The sequence below is a fragment of the Spermophilus citellus genome (assembly GCF_964194105.1).
Source record: "Spermophilus citellus genome assembly, chromosome: 15".
Classification (NCBI taxonomy): Eukaryota; Metazoa; Chordata; class Mammalia; order Rodentia; family Sciuridae; genus Spermophilus; species Spermophilus citellus.
The window spans coordinates 21225817-21247599 of NC_138195.1; the positions used below are offsets into that span (position 1 = coordinate 21225817).

Genomic DNA, 21783 nt, shown 5'->3' on the forward strand with positions numbered 1-21783 from the left:
GTTTTATAGGTAACTGAAGTACATCTTACCCACCCCATCCCCCCCCAAATAAAAGGGAGGAGGAGGAAGAGGAGAAAACTAGTGGTAAAACTGGTAAAAGAAAAAAAAACAACTTGTTTTTTGGAGAACAGTATCTGGAGGTTGTAAGTCTAGGCACAATAAAGCTGGTACTCTGCTGAGGGTATTTTGTTGGTATTTTATGGGATGTACACAAGGTATCAGCAAGTGTGCATTCTAATCTGCAGACTTGGGTGGGGAAGGAAATCTACTGTCAACTCATTCACATTGCTGACATAATTATTTCCTTTCAGTTATATGACTGAGGGCCATAGTTTTTGCTGGTCCTTGACTAGCAGCTATCTTCAGATCCCATTTGATTAACTCAATATGAACTGATTTAGAGCCTATATTACATCTACAAACTCTCTTTACCTGTGTCAAAATCAGTTGGCTAGAATTTAGTCATAGGTCATGCCCACCCTAAACGGTGCACCATACAGGGTAGGAACACCAGGACTGGGAACCATAGAGATTCCTTTAGGATTCTGCTTACCGCAGAGCACATGTGCAAGAAGGATTGTGTATGTGTGTGTGTGTGTGTGTCTGTCTGTCTGTCTGTATACAGAGAACAATAGGTGTTGACTGTCCTCTAATATATCATGGTCTGGTTAGCACCGTAAACCATGGCATCCACATATAGGCTAGATTAGATAAGGTATTGCAATTGAGGGCAGCTGTCCTGGGCCATAGTAGAATTCCTTCACACCTATCTCTCCACATGCTGGCTCATGATTGTTTGAATTTCCTTCCTTAGTTCACCCTCTTTTGACTCTCCTAAAGAAGGAAATCTGGCTCCTCAGCCTAACATGAGGCCCTGGAGAGCCTGACATCCTGTTTTCCAGGCCTCTTCATTATACCATGTTTTCATACACCTTTTCCCCTTTGCATAAAATGTCATTTTCTCTTCTTGCTTCAGATTTTCCTTGGCCAACTTTTAGCCTAAAATCTTCATCAAATATGATTAAAATCATATAATTGTCCCTCTCAAGATAATTCTGTTACATTTTTTTTCCTTCCTTTTTCCTCATCTAGCACAATTGGGCAAAGAAAGAAAAGGAGTAGATAGGAAAGGTAGTAGAAAACTATCTGATCATACATGAAGGACATTTATCCTGTCTATTCTAGAAGGGGCTTTATTACTCTACAACAGGGGCCACAAACTTTTTCTGTAAAGGTCCCCTGATAGTAACTGTTTTGGGATTGTTGAACCAAGAGGTAAGATAAAAGATATTATTTTTAAAAATATTTTTTCAGTTGTAAATGGACACAATAACTTTATTTGTTTTTATTTTTATGTGGTACTGGGGATCAAACCCAGTGCCTCACGCATGCTAGGCAAGTGCTCCATCACTGAGCCACAACCCTGGCCCAAATAAAGATATTATGTAAGTAGTTTTGTAACAAGAGAGGAAACAAAAATCCACAAAACTTTTACTGGCAAAATTCAAAAGATAAGAATAATAATTGTGCTAGGCATGGTAGCCCACACCTTTAATCCCAGCAACTCAGGAAGCTAAGACAGAAGGATTGAAAGTTTGAGGCCAGCCTCAACATCTTAGAGAGACCCTGTTTTAAAATTTAAAAAGGGGTGGGAATATAGGTCAGTAAAGTGCCCCCTGGGTTCAAAACCAAGTTTAAGAAAAAACAATAAATGACTACATTTTTAGTTATCGGCGGACACAACATATTTGTTTTTATGTGGTGCTGAGGATTGAACCCGGGCCGCACGCATGCCAGGCGAGCGCACTACCGCTTGAGCCACATCCCCAGCCCCAAAGGAATTATTTTTATGAGAGTATTTTACTTGATTGAGGTTGAATGTTAGTGTTGCCTATCAAATTTGCAAAACCAGTTGCTAAAGGTCACCTCTTAATGTTGATCTGCAATGAGATTTTATGATTTTATCTTTGAATGTTTTTTCACACAGGTAAATACTGTCAACTATTGATATCAGCCCATGAGCATATGATTTAAATTTTTTTACTTGTAGTTTAGTTGTAGATGGAACACAATACCTTTATTTATTTATATGTGGTACTGAGGATCGAACCCAGTGCCTCACATGTGCAAGGCAAGTGCTCTACCACTGAGCCACAACCCCAGCCCGGGCATATGATTTTAATTGAGCATATTCACCATTTGGAAAGCATTCATAAAGTTCTGTTACTTTTGTCTTTGTTGTTTTCCTTTAACATTTCATGATATCACAGATTAATCACTTTCAATTGAAGATAGGTAGAAGTGCTCCATTGCACATTTAAGTGGATTTTGAAATATGGGAGATTGCCTAAAAACTTGTCAAGATCTAGAGTTTGAGCTCAGAAAATATATCTGCTATAAATTTGTAAGAGTGCTATTCCCACACAAATATTGTAACATGTCATTACATGTGATTCAAACAACACTAGTTGTTGAAATGCCATTACTGCAGTGTAAGTTTCACATGTAAGCATTGTTTTGTCTTTTGTCATTTTAGGTTGAATTTGTTAGGAAACATTATCAATTCTACAATGAAAACTAATTTCTAAGGCATTCATTCTGATATTATTGGCTGAAGATGGTTCTTCTCATTCAAAAATCCAAGAGCTTAAGAAATAGTATTAAGGCTGGGGATGTGGCTCAAGCGGTAGCGCACTCGCCTGGCATGCGTGCGGCCCGGGTTCGATCCTCAGCACCACATACCAACAAGGATGTTGTGTCCGCCGAGAACTAAAAAATAAATATTAAAAAATTTCTCTCTCTCTCTCTCTTTAAAAAAAAAGAAATAGTGTTAAGGTTTGGAGCCATAATAGTGGTAGAGGACGTACCTAGTATGCTTTAGGGCCTGGGTTTAATCCCTGGGAAATAAAACAACAAACCCCACAGTAAAACTTTGCCACTGCTAAGGCATCAAATTGACCATGAGTTAAGTCCATGGAATAAGTGAAGTTTACCACAGGCCCTACTAGTTTAATAATATATGGTAGATTCAGATATTTATTGCAGAATACATACTGATGAATAGTAAAGTTAATATTTAATAACTTTATTATTTGCCCAGCTTTTAACTTTTAAACTTTTTTTCAGCTTTACACATATGGTAGATTTCACTTCAAGTTATATTTCTTTAGTGTTTTAACAACTTCTTTGGAAATATTCTCACCTGTAATAGTTTCATGCAGTCTATTCAGAGAGGTTAACTCTTCAGTCACTTTATACTTTGGTATTGATACCCTTAGTTAACAATAACACGTGAGCAATATTGGTAACAAATGCAGATTTATCTGAAGCCAAGGAAAATGGCTCAAAATTATTTGCTTTAATTTTAAATTGAGTGTTGTCATTGCCTCTAATGTCAAATCTTCAAGAAATTGTTCTTCCTGGAAAAGTAGTCTTTAAAGAAGTTTATTTTCTCTGTACACATTTCTTCAGCTGCTGTGATCAAACATGGTTGAATTAATTCACTATTGATAAATACCTTTTCTTGCTTGGCTAGCAAATAAGCACTTTGTTGATTGTAATCTCATTTTCATCTTTTATTTTATGAAGAAGTTATACTGCAATGAGATTTCATTGTAAATTTTCTAATTTATTTTACTGTTGCTTCCCTGCAAGTTGGGAATATTGCTATGAGTGCTTACTGTGGTAATGTCTCTAATATATGCTGTGTCCTTTAGCAAAGCTATAGTGTCACTTCATCATAAAAAAAGGCTTTGCCATAAAACTGATAACATAATCTCCTCTATGCCTTAAAATTGTAGCATTTAAAATCCACTTTTCTTGTTTTGACATATTAGTATATATAAAAAAGTTACAGTACACATAGTACTCAAAATGTGATTGAATTATGACTGTGTCATGGTGATTTGTGGTTTGCCAAGCTTCAGAGTGGTGAGAACTACATGCATTTTCTGTAACAGATACTCATCTCTGATACACAATCAAATGACTATGGCTTTGTTCCACTAAAACTATGTTTATGAAGACAGAGTTGAATTTTGAACAGTTTTCGTGTGTTATGAAACACCATTATTATTTTCAACTATTTAAAAGTGTGAAAACTGAGCTGGGGATATAGCTCAGGTGGTAGAGTGCTTGCCTTGCATGCACAAGTCCCTGAGTTTAATCCCCAGCACCACACACACACAAAATGTGAAAACCATCTTTCGTTCATGAGCGCCCATAATAGGTGATAGGCCCCTGATAACCTACTCTAAGAAGAAACAGGTAGAACTGGGTGTTCTTTGGTTCATTCCAGTCATTCTACCTTTCCATTTTTTTTTTGTTTTGTTCTGCTTTTTTTTTTTAAAGATTTATAAAGAGCCATTTCAAACTTAAATGGTAACTTCTTTGTAAAACTCAATTAAGTATTGGCTTTGAGATGAACAATATTTATGTTAAAATAGATATCACATTTTCCCCTTTCTTATTCTTTAACCATTTAAAATTATTTAAAGAAAGTCTTGTATAGTACTCAAAAATATGTAGGAATTCAAGAAAATGTTGTAATATTTAAATTTATAAGGATATTTTTGAAATAAGTTTATAAATTATTATGTTATTCTAGTCTAGTTACATTTTGCCATGTAGTTATAATTTGTGACTAACTTCTAACTGATCTTATGACACTGTGCTTTTTGATAGAAAATATAGTAATGTAATTCTTGGGGGAAAAAGGTGAACTTAAGGTGTTTTTTATATTCTAAAATGAATCCAATAAAATACCTTGATTATTCTTTTAAACACATATTCCATGGGAGAGTAGATCTTTTCATGACAGTAAGACTGAGTCAGAAATTTCTTTAAGTATTTGATAAGGGTAAAGTTAAAATGTTATAAGATAACAAAGGAATATTGAAATTTAATTTAATTTAAAATATTGCAAGGTAACCAAGAGTAGAGTAAACTTGAGTTACTTTTTCTAATTCCTCAAGGTGAACTGACAAAAATACTCTCATATCCCTCCTTTTCAGGTGCGTTGACCTCAAGATAAAAGCTATCACACACTATACATTCTGTGACTCATTTGAGTGCACAAGGTTGATGCAGTAAGATCTGTCATTTGGTGCCTAGGGAAGCAACTTACTTCTCTAAGTAAGAAGAATCAGCTTTGGAACAAGACAGAATGGGGCATTTGTTTTTATGCTCACCAGTTTCCTCGTCTTAAACCAAATCACTTACCTCCCTTAACTGTAATCTTGTCATTTATAAATTAGGATATAATGTCTACCTTATGTAGTTTTGCAAAGATTAGGAATATTGTGTGGGAAGCGCCTGAACAGTAAGCGTTCAGCAAATGGCAGGCAATGTGACTACTTTAGCACTGTGATTTTTGTCCATTAGTATACATAGGTGACAATCAGCTAGCTATAGGTAGCAGTGATAGTCACAGATCAAGAACTGCAGATCAAATGGGTTGTGGAGGCTAGTTGCTATATTAAGGTTATTAAGCCTATCCTAAATTGTTTCCATTTGTTACAAGAAGATAGAACAGAAAATATGTTGTTAATCCTCATACTTATGTAGCATGGCTGTACATTTTGGTATTCATATAAGTAAATGGGCCACAGTGACTAATATGTATTCTTAATTTGCTCTGAAGTTTTAATCATTCTCCAGGTATGCTGAGAAAAAAAAGAGACTCCAAATATTTCTTTAAAGTGTAAATAAATATATCATGATGGTTGATCAGTAATTGAAAGTTTAACATGTTTAATAATGTGTGTCATGGCTTGACTTGGAGGTGTCTTTTTTCTATGTTAAAGTCTATGCTATTCTTCATAATTATGTTTCCAAACAGAAAAAAGTTGTTAGCCCTTTTTAAATTTTTTTTATTGTTTGTTTTTTAGGAACAGAAAATGTTCTGATTATACCTGTGTATGAGTTCTTTTTTTTCTTTTTAGTGAGAATCTTTTCAGGATAAAGAAAAATCTGTACTTCTGTACCAATTTCTTTTTTATTCTAGTTCATGGAAATCTGATCAGACTGTGGTATAGGCTGCACATCTGTCAGCCTTGGCTAATAAAATGAAATCAGAGCATTCTTGTGGAAATGGATTTTGCTCCTTTGTGAATGCTGTTAACAGGTGTCCAATGATTTTTACCAATAATTTGTTGAATGTTGAATTAAGAGAAGCTCAGGTATACTAGATTTTTAGTTGCACCGGTTGTTCTAGAAATGTCCTAGATTTTCATGATGCAGTATTTATCCCCATTTATTTGTTCTCCTGAGAAAAACATTTTTTTGAAATATATTTTCCTTGCATTTACATTGACAAAAAGGCTTTAGTGTTTTATAGATAGTAGCATGTATAGTTGCTATTGCACATAGAAGAGTTTTAATTTTTGAGCTGGAATGAAGCAAATTTCAAGAAGTTGTTATTTTTCTTTGCAGAGGTGGTTCAGTGTATAATTTGTATACAGATGAGGATGAAGAAGTTGAGCCTTCTCCTTCTGGGCAACAGATCATTGAAAATTCAATAACTATGAATAAAATGAAGCTGCTTAAGGCTAAGATGGAGAACATGAATCTCAGCAAAAAGGTGATGCTGTCAGCACTTGGCCAGGATTTTTTCTAGCTTACCCTTTCAGGGTTCAACAATGAGGTCTGTTGGTAATTGTGAACAAAAGTTTATAAAATATTATTCATTTCAAGATTCTGGCCTCTGTTATTTATTTTGATACATGAAAGGGCCAGTAACACATGGGGAAAGATTATATGGCAACTTAATATGAGTTATATTAATTTGTGATTTTTAAATTTCATAACTCTAGGCCAAGCAAGTGGTACATACCTTTATACCCAGCTATTCTGGAGGCTACACAAGTTTGAGGCCATCCTGGGCAACATAGCAAGACCCTGTCTCAAAATAAAATTTTAAAAAGTTCTGGGGATATAGCTCAGTGACAGAGTGCTTGCCTAACTTGTGCAGGGTCCTGAATTCAATCCCAGTACAGTACCAAAACAAAACAACAAAACAATTCATCTCTCTAGAACTTGAAGGATAATAAAAGATAGTTTAAAGTTAATCTTGAATTCTTTTTAAAATGCTGTGTAAATATTTACCTATTATGGATTATAGCTACTATTCTAGTTTTATTGTAAATTTTATTAGTTTTCCATAGTGATTAAACTAGTTTATATCTGTCCAACAGCGAATGAGAGTTGCAGTTTTTTTTTTCATGTTCTTAACCAGTATCTTGAATGGTTCTCCTGTTTTTATTTTTGCCATTCTGGTTGGTATATAGTGAAATCACACTGATTTCACTTTGCATTTTTCTGATATTCAGGGGGAATTGAGAAGAGCATCCACTAAAAGAAACCACATTGTGTGCCATGAAAGAAGTCCCAATAAATTTTAAAATATTCAAATAATGCCAACGTAAATGCTCTAATTTATAAGAGAATATAGTTAAATACAAAGTATCTGGGAAGTCTTCCGATGTTTGAAAATAACACATTTCTAAATAATTAATAGGTCAAAGAAGAAATCCAAAGGGAAGTTTTAAAATATTGTACCCTGAATAAAATATTCGGATAATGTGACAAATTGATTTTAAAAATGTAGAACAATTCTTGCATTCTTGGAATGAACCACTCTTGGTTGTGGTTTGTTCTCTTTTTATGTTGTTTTTACTTCCTTTTTTATGTTAATTTTTCTTCATGAGAAAAATTAGTCTGTGTTTTTCCTTTTCCAACAAACAGTTAAATTGAAATTAACACCTAGATTTATTATCACCTAGATTCTGTCATGAACTTTAAATTTTTTTATTCTTAATTGTGAAGATAAAATTTCCCATCTTAACCATCTTCAAGTTGTACTCACCATTCAGTATGTAAAGTACTTTCACATTTTTGTGCAACCAGTCTTGAGAACTTTATCTTGCAAAACTGAAACTCTGTACTCATTAAAAAGCAACTCCCCATCCAGGTGTGGTGGCACAGCAACTCAGGAGGCTAAGGCAGGAGGATTGCAAGTTCAAAGCCAGCCTCAGCAACTTGGCAAGGCCCTAAGCAACTTAGCGAGACTCTGTCTCAAAATTTAAAAAATTAAAAATGGTTGGGGATGTGGCTCAGTGGTTAAGTGTCCCTGGGTTCAGTCTTCAGTTCCAAAATAAAAAAACAAAATCCCAACTTCCCTAGTACCCATCCTCCCCAACCTCTTGACAACCACCATTCCATTTTCTATATCTAGGAATTTGATTCTTCATATAAGGTGAAATCATGCAGCATTTGTCTTTTTGTGACTGGCTTACTTCATTTAGTATAATGCTCTGAGGTTTATTCATGTCATAGAATGTGTCAGAATTTCCTTCATTTTAAAGATTGAATAATATTCCATTGCATCTTTAGCATTTTATTTATTTATTTATTTATCCATCAGTAGTCACTTGGGTTGCTTCCATATTTTAGCCACTGTGAATAATGATGCTATGAACATGGTAGTACAAAATATCTCTTTGAGAACTTGCTTTCACTCCTTTTATTATATACCAGAGTTGAAATTGTTGGGTAATACATTAATTCTATTTTTAATTTTTAAAAACTTAACAAAACTTTTTCACAGTGGCAATACTGTTACTTTTAGGGTGTATTTTTTCTATTTATGTTTAAACTTTATTTATTTTTTGAACTTTTGGGATTTTGGGGGGGGTATTGAACTGGAATTGAACTCAGGGGCACTCGATCACCAAGCCTCATCCCAGCCCTGTTTTGTATTTTATTTAGAAACAGGGTCTCACTGAGTTGCTTAGTGCCTTGCTAAATTGCTGAGGCTGACTTTGAACTCCCAATCCTCCTGCCTCCTCCTCCCAAGCAGCTGGGATTACAGACGTGCACTACCCCACCCAGCCAAACTTTTGGGATTTTGATAGATTTTACATTAAATATGTAGACCTCTTTGATATTGGGGTTCCCCCCCCCCCGCATGGTTTACAGGGTTACTAGTAGGCTCTAGTTTGCAAACATGTTGCAATTTTGTATACGATAATATTAATAATAATAACAATAATAATAATAATTATTGTTATTTTGTGGTGCTGGGGATTAAACCCAGGGCCTTGTGCATGTGAAGCAAGCACTCTTCCAACTGATCTATATCCCCAGCCCTGTATACCTTTTTTTTTTTTAATCTTTATTTATTTATTTATTTTTTTTAGTTTTTCGGCAGGCACAACATCTTTGTTGGTATGTGGTGCTGAGGATCGAACCCGGGCCGCACGCATGCCAGGCGAGCGCGCCACCACTTGAGCCACATCCCCAGCCCCCCTGTATACCTTTTTAATAGTGATTTATAGCTTAATTTATGAGAAAACATACTGAAAGGATTTTAATCTTTTGAAGGTAGTTGAGGTTTATGAATATAAGCATATTGGCAATCCTACTTTTACCCTTGAAAAAACTGTATATTCTGATGTTATATAAATAAATTCTGATATATATTGATATTTATTGTAAAATATATTCTGATATGTAAAATGTCTATCAGTTTGTTAATTTATCAACTTTGTTAATTATGTTGTTCAGATTTTGTTTCTGTATCCTTTCTGGTTTGTCTTTATTTTTTGTTTTTGAAGTGGGTATTCTGTTTTCTATCAATCATTAAGAGAGTTAGGTTAAACTCTTTTTCTATAGTTGTGGATTTATTTTTCCTTTCAGTTCTTTATTTTTGCGTTTTATATTGTGAAGTTCTTTCATTGGGTTTAGTATAGATTCTGGATTGTGATATCTTCCTTATGGTTGAACACTTACTATTATAAAATGTTTTTCCTTATTTTAAGTAGCACTCTTAAAATATCTGCTTTGACTAACGTATTTTTTTTTTGTTTTTCTGCAGGGTATGTATGGTATCTTTTCCATTCTATTATTTTCAATCTCTGTTATAATTTAAGCAGCACATGGTTTAGCTCATTTTTTAAAAATCTAAACTGACATTTATTTTTTATTTACATTTAGTGAAATTACTAATTGTATTCAGATTTTTCATCTATTTGTTTTCTATTTTACTACCCATTTTGTTTCATTTTGTCCCCCTCCTCTCCTTTTTTAAAAATATTTTTTAGTTGTAGATGGACACAATACCTTTATTTTATTTATTTATTTTTATGTGGTACTGAGGATTGAACCCAATGCCTTACATGTGCTAAGTAAGCATTCTTCCACTGAGCTACAACCCCCTTCCTTTTTAATATTAATTTTATTTAATTTTCATCTATATACTTTTTTGTTAGTCTTATATTCTTAGGCTGGTTCCTTTAAGTGGTTAACTTAGAGATTATATACTGTGCATCTTTGATTTATTGCAGTCTTATAAAAATGATTCCTGCTATTTTCTTGTTAATGCCCAAATCCTAGAATACCAACTTCATTATACTTCCAACAACTTTTGTGTCATTGTAGCCAAGCATTTAAGTGTCTACACGTATTTTGAACACCCTCCCCAATTTATTTATTTATGTATTTTTCACAGTGCTGAGGATTGAACCCAGGGCTTCATGCATGCCACGCAAATACTCTACCACTGAGCTACATCCTCAGCCCCCTCTAGTTGTTTTATATTGCCAATATTCAGTTATTTATTTATTATATTTACTTTTTATTTGTAGTTGGGCACAATACCTTCATTTTATTTAATTTTGTTTATGTGGTGCTGAGGATCGAACCCAGGGCCTCACATGTGGTAGGCAAGCACTCTGCCACTGAGCCACAACCCCAGCTCTCTTCAGTTATTTATATTTCCCTATACATTCACCTTTTCTTTTATTTTTATTATTTTTAGTTATCTATGACAGCAGAATCAATTTTGATATGATTACATAAGCATGGAATATATCTTACTCTAGTTAGACTCCCGTTCTTATGGATAGTAAATGGTTTTGGAATTCACTGTGTTGTTTGCTTTCTCTCTCTTTTCTTTTTTTGGGACCAGGGATTGAATCCAGGGGTGCTTTACCACTGAGATACATCCCCAGCCCTTCTTATTTTTAATTTTGATACATGTCTCGCCAAGTTGCTGAGGCTGGCTTTGAACTTGTGATCCTCCTTTCTCAACCTCCTGAGTCACTTGGATTACAGGTGTGCGCCACCACACCCAGCTCATATTCACCTTTTCTGTTATCACTTGTTCTTTCCTGTAGTTATGTATTTCCTTCAATTATTTTACCTCTTATGGAATTATTTCTTTTTTAAAAGATTTCTGGCAATGAATTCTCAGCATTTTTCTGAAAACTTATTTGCTTTATTTCTTTTAATTTTGAAAAATGTTTAATTTCTCAGAAATAAGACTACTACAATGAAGATCAACATATACTATACCAAGGCTGGGAATGTAGCTCAGTGATAAAACATATGTCTGGCATGTGCAAGGCCCTGGGTTCCATCTGCAGCATTGGAAACACACACACACACACACACACACACACACACACACACACATACACACTTTACCTGGATTCACTAATTAATGCCTTCTCACATTTGCTTTTTCTCCCTAATTTTTTCCTCTGATTTGTTTGGGAATTAATTGTAGATATTATGACACTTTCTAAATATTTCATTTACCATGTATCTCCTAAGAATAAGGGCTTTCTCCTTCTCTTTCCATGCAATTAACATGCTCATAAAATGTGTCACTGATGCACATTATGTCATCTGTATTCACATTTTCCACATCTCAATAATATGCTTTGATAGCATTTTGTTTTGTTTTGTTTTCAATCAAGAATCACATAGCCACGTACTCTGGCACATGTCTCTAGTTCCAGCTACTAGGGAGGCCAAGGCAGGTAGATTGCTTCAGTCTAGGAGTGCAGTGCTAGTATGGGCAACAGCATGACTGTATCTCAAAAAAATTAAAATAAAATAAAATAAATCTGCATTGCATTTAGATGTAATGTTTGCTTAGACAATTTGGTTAAACAATTATTTTTTAAATTTTATTTGGACATTCATGTCAGGTATTTTAAGAGTGTAGGCCCATTATTTTACAGAATATCCCTAAATATGGATTTGTCTGATAGTTTTATCATGCAGGTTAAAACATTTTTGCTAGAAATATTTCAAAGATGATATATTTTTCTCAGTTAACACATCAGTGGGAACGTGTCAACTTGTAGGATTTTAATTACAAAATACTAGTAATACTAATAATGGTAATACAATGTCAATTTGCAGTACTTTAATTGTTTTTAAAGTAAACTTATGATTTTTGTTAGTGTATAATTTTTGTCAGTACAAAAATAATTTAATGGATTGCTAGTTTTATTTCATGGAAATTGGACAATGTTGTTAACATTTCTACTCATTAGAATTTTATTCATTGAGATTCAATATCACTTTTCATATATATTCTATGTGTATTTCAAAGGTATTTTCTAATTTAAGTGTAAAAATTTGGTATTTATATCTATAAAATCAACCTTAATAATAGGTTGTTTAGATCTGCTGTTTTCTTTTTTTTAACTTGTCCACTTAATCTTTTGGAATGAAAATAATGATACATGAAAGTCTATAATTAGAAACTTTCTGTGCATATCTCTTTTCATCTCCCATAGTTTTTTGTTTTAAGGAGATAGATGCTGTGTGACTTGGTACATAAATACTAGTAGCATATTTTCATTGTACTGCAAATCCTAAAATGTTATGAAATATTTTATTTATGTCATATCTTTAGCATCTTTACCCTTAAACTTTCCTTGCCTAATATCAGGACCATATACCATCAATATCTTTTAAATCCTACTTATTAATGACCATCAGTATATTATGTGACAGTGAACTTCTTTTTTCTCCAAATGTGCATTCCTTATGCCCACTGATATTTTCGTTTCAATGACATATATACCATACTTACTATCAATCTTTTTTTACTAAAGTTTCTCTATACTTTTTGGTTAGTAAATTCTTCAAAAAGGTTTATAAGAACAGAAATTACTGAGTTTTTGCATGTTCGGAACCTTTTCTTTACCCTTTAACTGAGTGTAAAATGTGATTTGATTTCCCAGGCATTTCTGTAAAATTTTGCTCCATTTTTGTCTTACTTCCTATATTGCCATTGAGAAATCCAGTTGACAATCCCACTTATTTTCTTTGTAAATGACTTAATTTAGGATAGGTCTTAGAATTTACTGTTCTGGGTCAATTTTCACAGTACATTGAGTAGTTTTTATATTATTTTTTTAGTTGTAGATGGACACAATACCTTTATTTTATTTGTTTAAACAAAATAAAGTCTTTTTTAACATAATGATTCAAGTCTTATTTCAGGACAATTTCTTATAATATATATATTAGTTTTTAAATGTGTTCTAGGGGCTTCCTTTGTACACATATTGGAATGTCTTTGTCTTCTATTCAACTACTTTTTCTCATCATTTTAAATTCTTATTTTAATTTTCTTGCCCGTTTTCATACCTTTTTCCACTATTTTTTTTCCTATTTTTTTAAGTTGTAGATGGGTACAGACCTTTATTTAATTTATTTATTGTTATGTGGTACTGAGGCTTGAACCCAGTGCTTCACACATGCTAGGTAAGCACTCTATCACTGAGCCACAACCCTGACCCCTTCCCAGTATTCTTTATTAAATATTCAGTAGAATCTGGTCTCCTTGTATAACTGATAATTTACTCTTCATTTTAACATGATTTCATTTTCTGGAGATTATTTCTAGGCCTGATATTTATATCACTCTGTTGTTCATTGTGTCTTCAGTTTTGGGATTTACTGTTTGGTATGACTTTTTTTCCCCATAGTACTAGAGATGAACCTTTTATTTTTTATTTTGAGACAGAGTCTCCCTAAATTGCCAAGGCTGGTCTCAAACTTGTAATCCTTCTGCCTTAGCCTCCCAAGTAAAGTGAGATTATAGGTATGTGCCACTTGATATAATTTTTTAAAAAATACATGCAAATACTAACTTAATCTTATCTGATTCAGTTTGGAGTGTTGTGATGCAGTGGTCTTTCATTTCATTGTGTTGGGAGAAAATTTTAAGTAGTTGAAATATTCTAATTCTCACTTTTTTCTGTTTTATTTTTATAGTTTTTATGGATTTGGTGTGCCCTTTTCTTTTTCTTTTCTGATTTTCCCATAATTTTATTTATTTGGTAAGTATTAATAGTTGTGGTTAATATACAAAAGTGAGAGTTTTGTATTCAAGTTTTTTTGTTTTCTTTCCTTTTTTTTAATGGGATTGGGTTCAATCCCAGAGACACTCCACCCCTGAGCTACATCACTGGTCCTTTTTCATTTTTTAAATTTTGAGATAAGGTCTCACTAAATTGCTGAGGCTATCCTCTAATTTTTTATCCTCTTACCTCAGCCTCCTAAGTTGCTGAGATTACAGGCGTGTGCCACACAACTGTATGATTTTTTAGTTGTTTTAATCAGTAGCACTCTTTTCTTTGAGGGAATGCTTAGTGTGTGTTCTGATTTTTGTGTGATTCACTTTTTAATGTTTTTATTAGTGCCTTATAGTTATATATGATCGTGGGGTTCATTGTGGCATATTGATACATGTGTATAACATAATTTGGTCCAATTCATTTCCCAGTGATTTCTCTTTTCCACCCCTTCTCCCTCCCCCAATTCACTTCCTCTGCCAGTGTCCCTTGAATTCATTTATTTTTTTTTTAAATTTGTGCATTATAATTTGTGATTTACTTTTGTTTCTCTATGATCTTTGCTTTCCTCTTTTTGCTTCCTTCTTTACATTTATTCTTGAAAGGTACCTTGCCCTTCTGATTTACTCTTCTTTATTCCTTCCTCCCATGAATAATACTATCTCCTTGGGTACTAAATTATTTCAGGTTGCTTCCTTTTGATTTCTTTGTAGACTCTGTTAATCAGCATTTTGTCTCCATGTCTAAAATACCTGATAAGAACAACTTATAAGAGGAAATGTTTAGTTTAGGCTTATAGTTTCAGAGGTTCAATGCATGGGCCCACTCCATCACTATGGGCCCAAGGTGAGGTAGAACATCATGACAGAAGGGCATGATGGAGGAAAATTGCTCAGCTTCTGGATACTGGGAAGCAGAGGGTGTGGGGAAGGGTTCAGGGACAGATATATGCCAAGACCACACCCCTAGTGATATAACTCCTCCAGCTATACCCTACTTGCCTAACCACCCAGTTGTTCATGCATATTATTATTATTATTATTATTATTATTATTATTATTATTATTATTATTGGGGTACCAGGGATTGAACTCAGGGGTACTTGACTACTTTGCCACACCCCCATCCCTATTTTGTATTTTATTCAGAGACAGGGTCTCACTGAGTTGCTTAGTGCCTCGCTTTTTTGCTGAGGCTGACTTTGAACTTGTGATCTTCCTGTCTCAGCCTCCTGAGTCACTGGGACTACAGGAGTGTGCTTCCACACCCAGCAGTTCATGCATATTATTAATCCTTCAAATGGATTAATCCACTGATGAGGGTACAGCTCTCATAGTCTATTAATTTCACCTCTAAACATTCCTGCATTGTCTAGTACATGACCTCTTCAGGGACATTAAAGATACAAAGCATAATATATCTCATGTTTGACATCCCAGATTTAGATCTTAGACCTTTTTCAGTATTTTTATGACAAGTATATTTTCTTTTTTGTGGGTTCAGTTTTTGAAGCTACACTTTCTTGACTCTCTACCACTGGCATAGGTTTTGCAGATAAGTCTTTTAGGTTTAGGTTTTTTCCTAATTACTGCTTCTTTGAATTTCATATTACTTGAATCTCTCCCAGTTTGCTGAAGGGTGGGATATGGGTGATTTTATTTAATTATATTATTCATCTGTTTGGTTGTGGATTTTTTGTTGTTTTGCTTTATTTTATTTTAGAGAATGCATGAAGATACTCAGATTTAGGCAACTGCTATTAATCTCTACAGCTTAGAATCATAATCTTCATTTAAAAAATTTTATTTATATATTTATTTATTTTTCTGGTACTAGCAATTGAGTCCGTGGATGCTCTACTACCGAGGTACATCCTCATTCCTTTTATTTTTTATTTTGAGATAAGGTCTTGCTAAGTTGCTAAGGCTGGCCTTTAACTTATGATCTTTCTGCCTCAGCCTCCCAAGTTGCTGGGAGTAGAGGCAAGCACCACTGTGCCCAGCTCATAACCTTCAGTTTTAAAGAGTATGTTTGGTGGATGTAGAGTTGCATACTATCCAGAGAATGAGTCTAGGATAAAAGCAGCTACCAGAGTCAGCTCATCTGTGTAAAGGAATTATATATTCACTCTTTTCTTATAGCCTAAGAAAGTTGTCAAAGTAAAACCTCATCCACCTATAGCTCCTCGACCTTCTAGCAGTTCCACAGCAGCAGCACGCCACAGGTTGTTAAGAGTCCTGCCACACATTGGGCAATCTTGTTTATCTTCTCCTGGAAATGAATATCTACCAGAACCATCCAGGAAGGCAGCTGCAACTTTGGCAACTCAGCCCCCTGCAGATAGACCTATTTCGTCTCTCACTGGTGAAGCACTTAAGGAGGAGAATAACTGTAAGAGTAACACTCTGTCTCATTCTAGCAGTAACAGCAGACTGATACCTCAGGTACCCCATATGGAGTTGGAAAGTGATGGAGAGCTTGCTGGTTCTGTTCTTGGATCATCCCTGCCCAGGCGGACAAAACACATTTCAGGGAACTTACCCTCTAATAACAAAGATGATAGTGTCTTATTTCCAACTTCAGAAAGGAGTGTACCTGAAGAATCACTTCTACTTAAAGTGGGTCCATTTGCCTCGGTTTCAGAAGGAAATGCTACTGAACAGAACAGTAGCTTAGAAGGCGTTCAAAAGGCAAACACAGAGCTCTTACTCACTAATGATGACAAAGGGTTGAGAGTCACAGAGCAGCATCTGAAACGCGTTACACGAGTGTTGAGTGGTGAGTCAGTAGACACTGCAGTTCTCAACCACCGCGAATTAAGTCCTCACAAGAATGGACTCTTGTCACCACTTCGCTGTTCTACTCCAACGCCACTGCGTAATTTTCTGGTGAAACCACAGAGACAGTCCAAATGTTTGGAGTCTGGGAACCTCCCTTCTGCTTCACAAAACACGCTCAGGTCATTGGATGTTCGAACCATGGCAGATTCTTCCTTCTCTAGGACTACTCGCTTTCGTGGTATTAAAGTTGATTCGCCTGGGAAAAGATCTGATATTATTTCCAAAGTTGAGGCTCGGGACATTACAGAAATAGCCAACAAGGCTTCCAAAGAGCCCGTTGGTTGTGTAAATAATGTTGGTTTTTTTGCTTCACTGGCGCAGAGCGCAAGCAAAGACAGTTTACAGAGCACACGTGGGGCAGGCAGGCTCCGGCCCTCTGGAATTGGTCTGTCTACAAACCTTCAGCATTTTCAGGAAGAAAGCCTTAGGAAAAGTTCTCCCCAGTCAGAACCTACAGATTTTTTTCTAGTAAGTGTTTTCATTTCAACATAATCTGGTAGTTATCCTTGTAAGTTATTCATCATATTTAAAGTTTGATTTTTGTTTACAGAAAATAGGGGTCTAAGGTTGGACTTTTTTCATAAGTTTCTCTGAAAATATTTGCCTAGTTTATAAAAAATCTTTAAAAATTAAAAAAAAATATTTTTATGATAAAATTTCAAATAATATTAGCCCCAGATTGAGAAGTGTGATTTGAAAATAAGTTCATATAAACAGTTTATTATATATTGCTAAATACTGAATGTTTTTACTAATATTTTTCTCAAAGTAGGAACTCTTATCTGAGCCATCAAATCTAAATAATATTACTAAAAGTGACAAGCAGTTTTGGAGTTAATTTGTTAATTAAACAAAGATAGATTAGATAATTTTCAATGGAAGCCCAATAGCATCTTAGTAATAAAATGCAAGTATTTCATGTTTGGTGATCTCTTCTATTCTCCATTGACTCACCTCTGTAGGTGTTTTTGTGTTTTAATTGTAGTCTGCCCGTGGTATTGGAATGAATGGAAATAATGCAGCAGCAGGGAAAAGAGTAGGTAAGCTATAGATTATTTTGAAAATAATATAAAGCTAATAATCACATTACTATGTATAGTGTTGAATTTTCAAAGAGAAATGGGAAGAACATTTTCTATGGTATATACAGAGTAAACTCTCTCCCTAAACTTTATTCCAGTTCAGAAATTCATTATGTGAACTGACCATAGTGAAGAATAAAACAGAATTTGAAATTGACATCCTTTGTCTGGGAAAAGATATGGTCTATATGAAAAAACAAGATTATTGAAGAATTAACATATAGTTCCCATCCCCTAGTGGCTGGCCACTCTTGAGTCCTGATGGGATACTGAATGGGCTTTGAGGAATTACTCTAGAAAGATGTTTTTAACATCATTGCTTCAGTATCAAGGGTAAGACTCTCTTTTTGATGGACTGATAGTTATTTCTGGATAAAAGAAAAAAAATAGGTGGGCTCAGTGGCATATATACCTGTAATGCCAGTGACTTGGGAGGCTGAGGCAGGAGGTTCACAAGTTTGAGGCCAGCCTCAGCAACTTAGCAAGACACTGTCTGAAAATAAAAAGTTTTAAAAAAAGGACTTTGGGATGTAGCTTAGTGGTGAAGTGCTCCTGGGTTCAATCTCTAGTACTAAAAAAGAAAAAGAAAGGAGCAATCTCTAGGACCAGCCCTGTCTAAAACATAGTAACAGGAGTGACTATAACATTAGTATTTCCTCCTACCAGTAAGTGCTGTCACCTTAAAGTTGCACTAATCAGTCAGTATTTTCAAGGATAGGGAAGCTATTCCTATCTTTATTTTGTTTTAATACCCAGACCAGAGTTGGGAAACTCATTATCCAAGATGTGCCACCTTTATACTTTATATGTTATAGTTATCATGTGAGTTTTTACTTTTTTAATAATTTTAAGTATACAGTTTCTTTGCATTAAGTATATTCCCATTATTGGGCAACCATAACCACCATCTATCTCCAGAACTCTTTTCATCTTACAAAACTGAAACTTTGCATAGGCACAATATAGGAAAACCCCATCTCAAAAACAAAACAAAAACAAAAAAGAACCACCAAGTCCTTATTTTCTCCCTCCCTGCTTCCCTCAGCAACCATCATTCTTTCTCCTGTCTGGATGTTTTTTGACTACTCTTAAGTACCATATAAGTGTATATAGTATTTGTCTTTTTGTGACTGGCTTATTTCACTTATCATAGTGTCTTCAAGGTTTATCTGTGTTGTAGCATGTGTCCACATTTTCTTCCTTTTTAAGACATATATTCCATTGTTTTATGTAGCACAGTTTGCTTATCCATTTATCAGTCAGTAATATACCTGTGTTGATTCCACATTTTAGCTAGAGTGAGTAATAGTGCTGCGAACTTGAGATACTACTTTAAATTCCTTGGGGTGTATATCAGAAATGAAACTGCTGGATCATATGGTACTTTATTTTTCTCTCTTTTTTTTTTTTTTTTTTTTTTGTACTGGGGATTGAACCGAGGGCATAGTACCTCTGAGCTAAATTACCAGCCCTTTTTGTTTTTTTATTTTAACACAGGGCCTTGCTAAGTTTCTGGGGCCGGCCTTGAATTTGCAGTTTTCCTGTCTCAGCTTCTTGAGTTACTGGGATTACAGGTGCTACCACACCTGATTTATTTTTAATTTTTTGAGGAACCACCATATTATTTTCCCACTAATAGTGCACAGGATTCCAGTTCTCCTTGTTTGTACTTGTTTTCTGTTTTTGTTTTCCAAATAGCCATTTTAATGAGTGTAAGGTGATATGTAATGTGGTTTTGATTTGCATTTCTTTATTTTTTATTCATTTATAATTTTTAAAAATTTTGAGACAAGATCTTCCTAAGTATCTTAGGGCCTCACTAAGTTGCTGAGACTGGTCTTAACTTGTGATCCCCTTGCCTTGGCCTCCCAAATTGCTGGGATTATAGGCATGTGCCAGGATACCTAGCTTGATTTACATTTCTGTAATGATTAGTGATATCATCAATTCTCTAATTAGTGATGTTGATTGCCTCGTTGGCTAAATTTCAGGTGTTTCTTTTATTATTTTTTTTAATTTTTTTATTGGTTGTTCAAAACATTACAAAGCTCTTGACATATCATGTTTCATACATTAGATTCAAGTTGGTTATGAACTCCCAATTTTACCCCATATACAGATTGCAGAATCACATCGGTTACACATCCACATTTTTACATAATGCCCTATTAGTAACTGTTGTATTCTGCTACCTTTCCTATCCTCTACTATCCCCCCTCCCCTCCCCTCCCATCATCTCTCTCTACCCCATCTACTGTAATTCATTTCTCTCCTTGTTTATTTTCCCGTTGCCCTCACAACCTCTTATGTGAAATTTTGTATAACAATGAGGGTCTCCCTCCATTACCATGCAATTTCCCTTTTCTCTCCCTTTCCCTCCCACCTAATGTATCTGTTTAATGTTGATCTTTTCTTCCTGCTCTTCCTCCCTGCTCTGTTCTTAGTTGTTCTCATTATATCAAAAAAGACATTTGGTATTTGTTTTTTAGGGATTGGATAGCTTCACTAAGCATAATCTGCTCTAGTGCCATCCATTTCCCTGCAAATTCCATGATTTTGTCATTTTTTAGTGCTGCGTAATATTCCATGGTGTATAAATGCCACATTTTTTATCCAATCATCTATTGAAGGGCATCTGGGTTGGTTCCACAGTCTAGCAATTGTGAATTGTGCTGCTATGAACATCGATGTGGCAGTATCCCTGTAGTACACTCTTTTAAGGTCTTCAGGGAATAGTCCGAGAAGAGCAATAGCTGGGTCGAATGGTGGTGGTTCCATTCCCAGCTTTCCCAGAAATCTCCATACTGCTTTCCAAATTGGCCGCACCAGTTTGCAGCCCCACAGCAATGTGCAAGAGTACCCTTTTCCCCACATCCTCGCCAGCACTTGTTGTTGTTTGACTTCATAATGGCTGCCAATCTTACTGGAGTGAGATGGTATCTTAGGGTGGTTTTGATTTGCATTTCTCTGACTGCTAGAGATGGTGAGCATTTTTTCATGTACTTGTTGATTGATTGTATATCCTCCTCTGAGAAGTGTCTGTTCAGGTCCTTGGCCCATTTGTTGATTGGGTTATTTGTTATCTTATTGTTTAATTTTTTGAGTTCTTTGTATACTCTGGATATTAGGGGTCTATCTGAAGTGTGAGGAGTAAAAATTTGTTCCCATGATGTAGGCTCCCTATTTACCTCTCTTATTGTTTTTCTCTTGCTGAGAAAAAACTTTTCAGTTTGAGTAAGTCCCACAGAGACTCTGCGTCTGATAGAAGAAAAAGTTGGCTCCGATCTACATATTGTGGGGTCGGGCTCCAAATTCCTTAATAGGACACCCATAGCACAAGAGTTAATAACAAGAATCAGGTGTTTCTTGCCATTATTATATCTTTAGAGAAATATCTATTCCTGTCCTTTATACATTTTTTAATCAGCCTGGTTGTTTTGTATTGTTGGATTTTACAAGTCATTTATGTATTCTAGAAATTAAGCCTTTATCATGAAATTATTTGCAAACTTTTCTCCACTTTTTTTCTCTACTTTTGTTTTTCTGGCACTGGAGATTGAACCCAGGGGCACTTTATCACTGAGTTTTATCCCCAACCCTTTTATTTTAGTTTTGCATTTTGAGACAGGGTTTTGCCAAGTTGCTTAAGGTTTCACTAAGTTTCTGAGGCTGGTCTTAAACTTGGCAATCCTCTTGCTTCAG

The 21783-nt window shown here is 34.8% G+C and overlaps 1 protein-coding gene across 6 annotated transcripts in view; it reads left to right on the top strand.

The window, feature by feature from the left end:
* Nucleotides 1-21783, top strand: part of ZFAND4 (zinc finger AN1-type containing 4) — a 94229-nt gene that overhangs the window by 65786 nt on the left and 6660 nt on the right. For 3 of the 6 annotated variants that reach the window (XM_081266892.1, XM_081266896.1, XM_081266894.1), the window contains 3 exons: nt 6433-6580; nt 16301-17467; nt 17985-18039. In XM_081266892.1, coding sequence (XP_081123018.1) covers nt 6433-6580; nt 16301-17467; nt 17985-18039 — 1370 coding nt within the window. Of the gene's footprint in view, nt 1-6432; nt 6581-16300; nt 17468-17961; nt 18040-21783 lie in introns of all 6 variants that reach the window. The other 3 variants (XM_081266895.1, XM_081266893.1, XR_014018870.1) reach the window with 3 other exon arrangements.